General features: G+C 37.5%; 2 protein-coding genes across 2 annotated transcripts in view; one reads left to right on the forward strand and one right to left on the reverse strand.

Moving 5' to 3' along the window:
- The window catches only part of mcph1 (microcephalin 1), a 265,997-nt gene that overhangs the window by 138,908 nt on the left and 114,937 nt on the right, over positions 1–12,152 (reverse strand). The window lies entirely within an intron of this gene.
- LOC109931991 (angiopoietin-2) overlaps positions 1–12,152 on the forward strand; it is a 70,297-nt gene that overhangs the window by 54,754 nt on the left and 3,391 nt on the right. Inside the window, exon 7 of the mRNA XM_048596593.1 lies at positions 7,636–7,766. Within this exon, the coding sequence (XP_048452550.1) occupies positions 7,636–7,766 (131 nt within the window). The remainder of the gene's footprint in view (positions 1–7,635; positions 7,767–12,152) is intronic.

Below are 12,152 nucleotides of genomic sequence, written 5' to 3' on the forward strand. Positions count from 1 at the left end.
GTTAGGCCACTATTGGAATACTGTGTGCGATTCTGGTCTCCCTCCTGTCGGAAGGATGTTGTGAAACTTGAAAAGATTCAGAAAAGATTTAAGGATGTTGCCAGGGTTGGAGGGTTTGAGCTATAGGGAGAGGCTGAATAGACTGGGGCTATTTTCTCTGGAGCATCAGAGGCTGAGGGGTGACCTTATAGAGATTTATAAAATCATGAGCGGCAGTGGATAGGGTAAATAGACAATGTCTTTTCCCCAGGTTGGGAGAGTCCAAAACTAGAGGGCGTAGGTTTAAGGTGAGAAGGGAAAGATTTAAAAAGGACCTAAGGGGCAACTTTTTCATGCAGAGGGTGGTTGAATGAGCTGCCAGAGGAAGTGGTGGAGGCTGGTACAATTACACCATTTAAAAGGCATCTGGATGGGTATATGAAAAAGAAGGTTTAGAGGTATATGGGCTAAATGCTGACAAATGGGACTAGATTTATTTAGGATATCTGGTCGGCATGGACAGGTTAGACCAAAGGGTCTGTTTCTGTGCTGTATATCACTCTGACTCTCTAAGCGTCACTGGACCTGAAACGTTAACCCTGCTTTCTCTCCACAGATGCTGTCAGACCTGATGTGTTTTTGAGCAATTTCTGTCTTTGTTGCTGCATTTTTAAAGTTGGGCTTCTTCCAAAGCTCACTTAACTCTGACTCTAGAGTAGTGTCCTGATTGCACAGTACTTGAGGTTAAGACAGTGACTTTTTTTTGGCTGATTATAGCAACAATTGTCACAATCATGGAGCAGTGGAAAAAGCTGGTGCCAATGTCAGTGTGGAATAGCTTAATATGTGTGTCTGTGAGGAATGGTGCTGCTTGGATTGGGCCCAAAAATCAGCTGGCAGTGAATTTGGGGGACAGGGATGAAGAGATGGAGAGACTATGAATCACCCAGTATGCTGTTAGAAAAAAGGAGTACCAGTCATGCCCAAAGAATAACAACTTGTGTCTACATAGAAATTTAACAAAAAAAAATCCAATGCACTCAGAGTTATAAGTAAACAAAAAAAGACAAAGCTGAAAGAGTGAAGAAAGATGATTGAAAAACTGTCTGAACAAATGAGTCTTTTAAGAGGATCTCAAAGAAAGGGAAAAACATAGAAAATTAGAATTAGATTTTATTGTCACAAGTACATGAGTACAGTGAAAAGTGTACAATGTCGCCAGTCCTGGCACCATCTGAAGTACAAAATCATAGGTACAAAGTAGAAAAATAAAGAAACAAAGTTAAAAGTTCAACAATACCCAATCTTAGTATTAAGTAGAAAAATAAAGAAATAAAGTTCAAAATTTCAAGTCTTTCTTAAGTGCTTAGCAATGCTGGGCTCGCAGTCCCTACAACGGCTTGATCTCCTCCGGTTTGACTTGCTCTCTGGGAGACCTCAGGTGGCTGCCCACTCTTGAGAAAATGTCAGAACTTTGAGCCCAGATGGTAGAACACTGAGTCATACAAAAGCATGACATGCAAGAGAGAAAAACACTAATTATTCCTTCAGAGACTAAAAATCTCAAACAAACCACTCTTAAAAGTATATTAGCTAATACTGATATTTTGCATTTCTTTCCCAAATAAAAGAAACTGCTTGTATTTTTTTTCAACGTAAGCAGGGAAATGTCACTGCATTCAACACAAATCTAACCAATCAAGTACAATTGCTTTGCTTCTTCCCATCAGAAACTGTACCTTATAACCTGTTAAGGAGTCTTCAGGGGACACTTTTAATACATCAATAGCAGTTGTATTTCTAACCCAAGGAAGTTAAAACACCACTGGAAAGTAGTGCAAAGTTGTCCCACATCCAAGCCAAATATTTTTGCATCTGGAAACAATTATGGATCTTCAGCACTAGTCTTTGGAAGGATTCTATAATATACCGCAATATCTGAAATATTAAACGACAACTTCTGCAAAGTAGGTCATAATGGTTTTACGTTAATGTAAACTCAAGTAATCATAAGTAAAATGATACTTCCTCTTGAATTTGCTTTCTTCAATTCAAGGAAATGTTAAGAATTGAAATGTAAGGACCAGTTTTCATGAGGATAGGATAAGCTATAACAAAAGCTTAGCATATCAATGATACAGAAACAATACCCCTTAATATATTTTTATAATGATGAATTTGGATGCTACCCTTTGTAGACTTCTCACTGAACTACTTCATTAATTTTAATTGAAAAGAACTCCTGTGCGGCCACATTTGTTAATGAGCATTTTAAAAACTTTGCTTAACAATAAATGAAGGTTTCATTCCATTCGGTCAATGTCTTCAACTCCAGCAAAGTAGGCACACAAAAATGGAAGTTTCAAATCACAGCACTTTTTGGAACAAACTTAAAATAAGTTGACCAAACAGAAACCAAATTACTTTGAATGGCCTTGCTTATGTTTTTTTTTGGTCACAAAAAAATTGTTTTATAATCATAAAGCAAGATTAAAATTTGTATTAAGTCTTTATTTTAAATCTGTGTTCTACTTGATCTGTTGCTTTGCAGAAAACAAGATTGTTGACATCTTAAAACAATGCAGTCTGCACACAGGAGAAACTCAACAATGCACATGGACTATCCCTACATAATAAACATATTGCTCAGCCAGTTCAATAAAGCTCTAGTTGTTTGCTCTGCCTTACCCTTTTGCAAACCCACACTTGATTTTCTTTGCATTGAAATGCAATGCCTGTGTCAAGCAATTTTAGCCTCTGTAAACTGAAAGAGATTTCATGTAATAGATTCACTTAAGAATGACCACAACTCTGAAGTCAAAGACATATTACTGTGAAAAATTTGGATTTGTTCAATTTAGATCACTGTGCATTTATTTTGTACTTCAACTTTTGGTCAGTTTGGATTTCACATGCTGCATCTGCCCAGTCACACGGCCTTACCAAATTTTGAAACTTCCTTACAACACTCCAGTACATACTGTAAACAAAAGTTTTAGGCCTAGAGTTTGGAACGTCGGTATAAATAAATTACCCTCTCACGCAGCTAACATATTGAACAGTTGTTAAAATCATAGTCTTCTGGTTGCTCCAATTATTAAGCTGGTTAAGGCAGTAAGTACTTGAGCCCACAGAATGTGAATCATCCAGGTTTTGTCTTTCGTTTGTGCTGATTTTATGGCAACATGGACACTCTAAATAATAAGTGATCCTAGTTTAGGGAAAAGGAAAACCACCCAGAGTTTCCTGCTGAATAGCAGAATTAGAAATACACATGTACGGATTGGGTGCAGACAACGTCAGGGTTGGCTGCAATATCTTCAATATTTCAATCGTCTGTTGACACTCACCAACTGTCACAGATGAAAATGACTGATTGGGCAAAGAATCAGAGGGGGCCAACATCTGCAGAATACTACTTCAAAGAAGACCAGAAGGAAGGAGAAACTTGGCAGAAAAATTAGAAAAGATCTGCAGTACTTGAATATCAACCATTCTGTCAGTTCGTTCTAAAATAACGAGCAATTGTTTTGACTCCACCTTTTCAGTAGTGGCAAATCCAGAAACAATCTGTAGTTTGGCGTAAGTTTATAGTTTCAAACAATGTTGATTCAAGTTTATGAACTCCACACAATGTTTTGACATGTGCTCATTAGATTGCTGTGCCATTAAGCTTAAATGATGAAAAAAAATACAACAGGGTATGCCCTGCTTTCTGGCCTGATTAACATTACACGAGAAAGCAAATGAATAAGAATTCTATTATGTTTTTCTCAGGAACTAATTGCCAGAACATTAAAAGTGACCTTTGGATAGACTAGTAATAACATGCTGCCAAGTAAATCAATTTTATCCTCTATTAATATACTCGGTAAATATTATAATGGTACATGGTTATCAGGACAAATGTATTATTAGTTTTTGTCTTGATATTGTCAATTGTACTAAATAAAAAGTTTCCCACAATATTGAAGTGAATACAACTGCCTTTCTTAAGAACAGTTCCAACAGCAATAAACTAAAAAACAGACATACAAAAATACAAAAGTACAAAATAAATAGAACATTTCTGACCATTTCTGTTGTCGATTTAAAAAAAGACTGTTAATAATTTGTTCAGTAGCATCAATTATGGTGGTGCCAGTTATTAAGAGGGTAAAATGGATAGGAATGCTACAAGTGCATCTTCCAATTAAAAATCTTACTGGAATTAAGGCCAACTTCTATTGCTTTCTCCCTCTTCAGAAACCCACTGCCCCCCAAAAAATTAAGAATCTGAAGTTAGAAAATCGTGATCTGAATTGGATTGTGGAATTGGGAGTACAGCTTGAGATGGAAACTAATATTTGATATAGAAACCGGGTCCATTTGTATTTCAATGTATGAAACTTCTAATGAGAAATCTGTGCCCCACTACAGCTGATATATGCCCACAATATTGTGAAGGAAGCTTACAGTCATGCCTCAGGCTGTTTCCAAATTTTCCTGGGAAGTCTGCCCAGAATGTTGATAGATTTAATGGAACGTACCCTAGATTGTGGGATTTATGAAGGCCTACAGGATAAAAATACTACAAAACCATTCTAACTGATCATTGACGTTACAGATGCTTGTGGAAAATTAGGACAATTTAAATGGATATTTAATTTGAAGGTTACTTGGATTTAGAAAGACAAAAGCAATGGGAGTTAGAAAGAAGCATTACAAGAAATTAGATTGAAGATTGAAGCAGTGTCACACTAGAACCAGTACACAGATTTGTCTATTGAGGACAAATGATTACAGAAGATGGTAACAACAGCAGTGGACCTGTCTGGCTGCTAAGTCAGGGTATATTCATGGATGGTGACGGAGAGGTCTGGGATATTGGTCGATTTGTATTATCCCGTGAGTGAGACCACGGCAGGTTATTTTGCTTGATTAAACTGTCGGACAATTCTCTCCATGTTTTGGCAGCAATCCCTAGATGTTAGTGAGGAAGATGTTGCAGAGTGAACATCTAAAATTCTTTTTAAAAAGTCCTCACTGTTAATGTACTCTTAATACATTTAAGTTGGCAGATCCAACTTTATGAACGATCTTTACAGAGTCATTTGCAGTCCACCAAAGAAACAAGCAGACAAAAAAAATGCTCATTTCCTTCTCACTTACCTTTCAGACACAAAGATTCAGTCCAGCAAACTTGAATAGCCTGGTATCCATTTGTCTGGACAGATACAAAAAGCAAGGGGATAAAAATGCTTCTTTACATTCAAAGATTAGCAATTCTCATCCATTTTAGTCTTCAAAAGTCAAATAATTTATGATAAGGTCAATTTAACTACTCAATGCAGATTGATGGTTCAAAGTTAAAATGACAGCAATTTCTATCGATGTTCTTCAACAAGGAAGAAGGGCTTTACAATGGGTGTGCAGTACATTAATTGTAATTATAATAATTTATATAAAGGGATGAGCATTAGCAATATGACCACAACTTCTGAAACAGGTTAATATTTTAATGACCTATGTCTGGGTATTAAATATTATAATGGTAATTAATAACCCCGGACCGAACTGCTAATGTCCCTTATTAGGAAAGAAGCCATAAATGGTGTGTTATATTAGAGATTGTGACACATTCATGATGGTTGTACTGGCATGACAGTATAATTTTCTTTGGCAGCCAATACTAACCATTTACAAGTCACTCGACAAATGTAGACAGAAAAAGAGTTAGCATTTCAGGGGATGACCAGTCATCAGAACTGCAAAGAATTATAGATGCCACAGCTCTTGTTAAGTACTGAGGCAGGGAAAATACAGAAGCCAAGGTACGTGATGAGGAGAGATTAATTAATACATGACACAATAGTGCAAGGCAGAATGAGTTTGTACCTGGACAAGAAAAGAAACAAAAGACAGGTCTAGAGATAGTGTAGAAGAGAATTGGAGAACCATCTGTAAAAGCAACCAAGTAAACAAAAAGGGCAGAGATTATGATCTGAAATTGCTGAACTCAATGTTGAGTCCAGATTACTGTAATCAAGAAATAAGATCTTATATTGAGCTCCATTTGAGCTTTGTTGGAGGCCAAAATCAGAGTACACAAAATATAGACAGGTTAAGCAAGCAGGCAAAAAAATGGCATTTGGGAATTTATTTGGGGTAAGTGTGAGGCTGTCCACTTCAGTGGGAAGAATAGATAGGAAGAACATTAGTAAAAGAGATTCTCCAGAATACTGGAATAGAGAAGGATCTGGATATCAGTGCATGTGAATCACAAAAATCAGCGCACAAGTGCAGCAAATAATTAGGAAGACAAGTTGAATGTTGGTTATTGGAAGGCAGAGAGTATACAAACATGCAAGTGTTTCTACAAATACAGAACACTGCTAAGACCAGACCCAGAGTATAGTCTGAGTGCAGTTTTGGTCATTTTCCTCATTTTTATCTTTACTTAACAGGACATACATTTGCATTGAAGACATTTCCTAGGAAATTCATGAGGCTGATTCCTGGGATGAAGGGGTTGAATAATGAGGAAGGGTTGAGCAGATTGGGGCTGTTTTATAGAAACATAAGATTCTGAAAGGATTTGACAGGACGAATATTGAAAGGATGTTATCTGTTGTGGGGGTATCTAGAACTAGAACACAGTTTTGAAATAAGGAGAGTCCCATTAAAAATAAAAGGAGAGGGTCTTCTGAGGTTTGTCAGACTTTAGAATTCTTTTCTAGATAAAGCATTGGAGGCTCAGTTATAGAATAAAGTCAAGGCTGAGTTAGACAGATTTTTAATATTAAAAAAATGCTGGAGAAACTCAGTAGCTGTGCACCCCCTAACTTTTATTTCTGCTGCACAGACCTACTTGGTCCATGCAAGCAGCGACTCCTGCACGCAGAAGTCAACGCATTAGCATGCTGATTGACATGCACAGGACCTCTGAGCTACGCAGCTGAGAGGGGCCATTGCTTAGCAGGTCTGTCAGCATCTGTGATGCAATAAACAGTTAATATTTAGTGTCGAATATGACACTTCTTTACATGTTTCCAAAGAAGTGTCGTTGTACTCGAAACGTCAACTCTGTTGCCAGGTTGCTGAGTTTCTCCGACACTATATAACTTTATTTGATACCTCCGGCATCTGCAGTACTCTGGTTTTGTTCAACAGATTTTTGATTGACAAGGGACTCAATTGGGTGTGGAAGGGACAAGTAGGAAAGTGAAGTTAAAACCACAGTCAGTCAGTCACACTTGTACTAAATGATAGAGCAAGTTCAAGGGACAAATGGCTGGATCCTGCTTTTATGTACAGATAATTATGAAGAGAGGTCCTTATATTTTTCCCATCTGACAATCTTCAAAAGAGCTTCAATGATTTCCATGTTCAGTCCTACTATGTAAAACTGACATTAAATCAGGGAAAAGTCCATTTTGATAATTAGGAATAAAGGAATCTGTTTTCACCATAGTTTAGAATTAAAGTTATTACACAATTAATCCTATAGAGTATAAAATTTATGCTGACTACTGGAAGCTGGCAGAGTTCTTTTTGGAAATGCCGTTTAACAGCTTTATTAAGTGACCCAAGTTAGACAGTGTTCTTTCACACAACAGATTTACTAATTTAATTGCTAAAAGTAACATATTCCATCCTGATCTTTTCCTTCTACAGAATTCATCTTAAAGGTTACAGTGGGACAGCAGGCAGAATAAGCAGCCTCAGCCATCTTGGAAATTATTTTAGTACAAAAGATTCAGACAACGATAAATGTCTTTGCAAATGTGCACAAATGGCATCAGGAGGTAAGAGAGAAAATGGCACTTTTTTTTAAAGAGACATGCATTGATCCTTGGAAAACATGCAAGGTTGTTAAAATGTGAGCAGAAGCGTAGACGACTAATTTCTTACTTATTTTCTATTTTCGTAAGTTTCTGGGCATTTTACCTGACTTTTTCGGATCACATGCCAGAATTCCATCTGCTTATGATTATGCAGATTTATGGTGACTAAATAAGTCAAATTATGTTTTTATTGCATAGGATGCTAGGATATTTTCAGCATGCTTCGTAGTGTTTTGGGGTCTGAATTCCACATTTCTAGTTATTTTCCCATGAAAACCACAAATCAGTAACTTTATCAGTTGCCAAGTGGAGTTTGAATGTCAGCCTCCCAAAGCTGTTAGCTAGACTATGTGCTTGTTCGGTAATTTGAAGTGACAGTCTGAGTTAATATTAAGTACTTATGTTTGTAGTTTGGCGCAAAAGGATTTATAGATATAGACATTGCAGAAACACTACACAAATACAAATTTGCAGGCTTGGAGTTTCTTTTGCACTAAAACGTTCTCCAAAGTGGCTTGCCATAAGCAAATAAATGTTTTGTGTTGTTTTAGTTATTTATACACTTGGGTGCCTTGCACATGAAACATCTCAGATTAAATGAATCCAAACATGCCCAGTCACCATTGTGCACACAGATCAACATGTCCCATTGTCAATGTATATTTCGCAGTCACAATTCTCTGAAGGGTGGAGGAAAACACACAGGATTTATCTGTTTTAATGAAAGGTAACAACTTGAAACATTATTGTATTTCGCTCTCCATTATGCTGCTAGACCTGATATGTATTCCCAGCACTTTGTTTATTGAAACAATTCTGTTGTTTAAAAATATATTCTCCCTTCTACACAATTCTGATTAGAACCAAAATTGAAACAAATTCTCAAAAATAGCTGCCATCACAATTTACCATATCCCCACTGCAATTAGCTAGACAAATCTCGTTGTTACTTGAGTGCCTTTAGTTTAAAAATGCTTTGTTTCCCTCATTTACTATATTCTACCCAAAATAAACCAACACTAAAATCTACAACCTCATTCCAAACTTCATGTAAAAGTACTGCAATTGGACATCACATTCTAAACATTGCATGTTGTTAAAAATAGGAGATTATGTATTGTAATAAACGAATTTATCTTCGGCCTCCATTCAGGGGAACGAAAGGGGGCATCCCCATTTGTCATTTTCTTGCCAAAATTTGCCATAATCATGATGTGGCAATTCAACTACTTTACCTGCAAAGTAAAGGCTAGGAATGGCAGACTATTATTATTAAATGTCATAGAAGTAAAATAGAATTTGTTTGCCATTGTCATGCAAACTTTAAAAGATTGTCTGTGTTTCGAGACTGCAACAATGTGTACAGTTCTCCAGCTTTCAAATCTTATTCCAAGGAAATATTTTGACAGTGACTGCCATCGTATGGTTAGAGTTTTCTGTGCATTACTAAACGGTGAAATATAGTAAATTAAAAAATATATTAAAGTTGAATATTTTAAGCATGAACAATTAAAATGTAAAACCATACATAAATTGGACAATATCAGTATTACTTTGCTACCAGTAAAATTGGCCTTGTCCAATTTTCCACAGCAAACTCCTTCTCTTGAATAGGTTGGAGGCTGTTAGTTCAGCTGTTGCATGACAGGAGATACTAAACCACTAGCACAGGAATGTTCCAATATCCAACAGCTGCCTGTTACCAGGCTGGTATCTCCCTTATACAACATTAGGCTGAAGTGAAGGTGAAAAAGAGGAGCAGAAGTAACATTGGCATCAGGTTTGAAGTACTGACAAATTGTAAATAGGAGATTTTTAAAATTTATTTCCTGGGAAAAGATATGTGGAAAGAGAATTGGCACTGGGAGAATCACAAGTGCAAATGTACAGTGGGTTCTCACAGCTGCAACATGAGAAGGATCCAAGTTGTTCATCAGCAGTTGTTTACGAATGGGAGGTGGTATCTGCAACCAAGTTCGAAGTAAATTCTCAATTTGCACATAACCTTTTTGTATGTACCCTGCTTTTTTTGCTATCATATTTCTGTCAGGCTCCTCCACTCTCCTGCATGCTCTCGATATCTTGTGACATGGTGTGCAAATACAAAATAGGGAACAGAGCAGCAGTTCATGGCACTACCATGTTGGTATTCTTCATACCCAAAGTCAAAAACTGGTGATCATCAATACCAAACTTGGACAATTAAATTCTGTTCTCCATAGATCACATCAACAGGAATTCTGTCCTAAGAGGCCATTTGACTCAACATTCCTGAGCCAACTATTTCCCCATTCCTTTACAAATATATATTCAATTTAATTTTGAAAGTTATCATTCATTTGTTTCCACCATCCTTTCAACCCAGATAATAAAATCACTTGATTAAAAACAGAATGGTTAATTTCACCTCTGGTTCTTTTGCTGATTATTGACACCCTCTATTATGAGAAACAGTTGCCCTTTATTCACTTTGCCTGAACTCTTGGTAATTGTGAACACCTCCATTTGATTAAATTCTCCTGGTTTAAGAAGAACAATGTAAGCAGCCATAGTGTCTGCACATAATTGAAGTCCTTCATTTATGGTGTCATTATACGATGTCAGCAATTAAATATTGACTTGCATTTATATAGCAACTTCACTGTGGCCATTTTATCAACCACATGATGCCTCTGGCAACCTCATCTAAAGACAGGCCGTCAGCTTCGATAGTTCATACGAAGGTTTATCTTTTCACCACCTCTGTTAGAAGAATGCAAAATCTCATCTTGGTAATTTCTTTCACATAAACAGTGCGATGATTGAAGGGGTCTGTTGTACCTTGCCAACAGTTTAATTAGCTTCCCCGCAACTGCCTCACGATGAAGTAGATTGTTAAGACCCTCAGCATCCTGCTTCATTCAAAGCTGATCATGTGACCTTGGAGATTCTTCATCACAACGATCACCTGCATCCAATACTGGAATATTGCTTGCCTTTAAACTACTTCAGCCAACTGTTGCTGTTGCTCTTATCCATGCCTGTGTCATTCCAGACTCAAACAAGACAATGCTCTACTGGTTATCCATATCTTATTTCCTAATGTGTTGCACTCAACCATTATGGATTGACCTACTATGGTCTCCCAGATAGTCCAATTTAAAAATTCTCATCCCCATGCTGAGATTTCTTTATGACCTTGTCCTTCCCTAACTTGGTGACTTCTTGCAGCTCTACAACTGCTTTACATTTTTTAAACTCCTTTCTCTCCGTCATTACAGCTTTACAGTTATCTGTCTAGGCGTCACAAATGAAAACCCCATCTCTCAACATTCAAAAAGCCACATTTGGTTGCTACTGAGTATGTTTAATATTGGTCAATTTGTAGAATCATAGAATCCCTACAGTGTGGAAGCAGGCCATTTGGTCCATTAAGTCGACACCAACCCTCTGAAGAGCATCCTACCCAGACCCACCCCATCCCTGTAACTGTGCATCTCCAATGGCTAACCCACTTAACTTGCACATCCCTGGACTCTACGGACAATCTAGCATGGCCAATCCATTTAACCTGCACATCTTTGGATTGTGAAAGGACACTGGAGCTCCCAAAGGAAACCCATGCAAACATTAAGGAGAATGTACAGACTTCACACAGGCAGTCACCCAAGGTTGGAATCGAACCCAGCTCCCTGACACTGTGAGGCAGCAGTGCCAATTGCTGAGCCGCCATGCTGCCCATGTTAATTGTCTCATTTCCATCTTGCTAAATATATGTCAGAAGATAATTGTTTTGTATAATGTATTTTCTTGACTGTGAAGTAGCTTGTTAGGGTATTTTTGGCTGAGTCATAGTCATTTTTTTCTGTAATGCAATTCCCTTGACCTGAATGTATATAACTAATGATCCAATCTTCAGTAAGAATGGCCAGACGGAAACCTATTCAGCTGAGAAGAGGTTCCCAATAATCATTTATAAGATTTAACCTTAATTTGTAATCTCCAAGGTACAAAAGAGAACAGAAGTACGACACAGGAACAGGCCCTTCAGCTCTCCAGCCCTGTGTTGATCATCATGCCGTGACTAGACTAAAAAACAAACCTTCTGCCCTTATTCGGTCTGCTGTATCCCTCTATTCCTTCCCTTTTCATGTAACCATCCAGATGCCTCTTAAATGTCACCAACGTGTCTGCTTCCACCACTTCCTCTGGCAGTGCATTCCAGGCTCCTACCACTCTCTGCATGAAAAACTTTCCTCGCATATCTCCCTTAAACTTTTGCCCCTTCACCTTGAACCTGTGCCCCCTTGTAATTGAAACTTCAACCCTTGGAAAAAGCCTCTGACTATCCACCCTATCTATGCCTCT

This window comes from Rhincodon typus, chromosome 5, assembly GCF_021869965.1.
Source record: "Rhincodon typus isolate 14 chromosome 5, sRhiTyp1.1, whole genome shotgun sequence".
NCBI classification, from domain to species: domain Eukaryota; kingdom Metazoa; phylum Chordata; class Chondrichthyes; order Orectolobiformes; family Rhincodontidae; genus Rhincodon; species Rhincodon typus.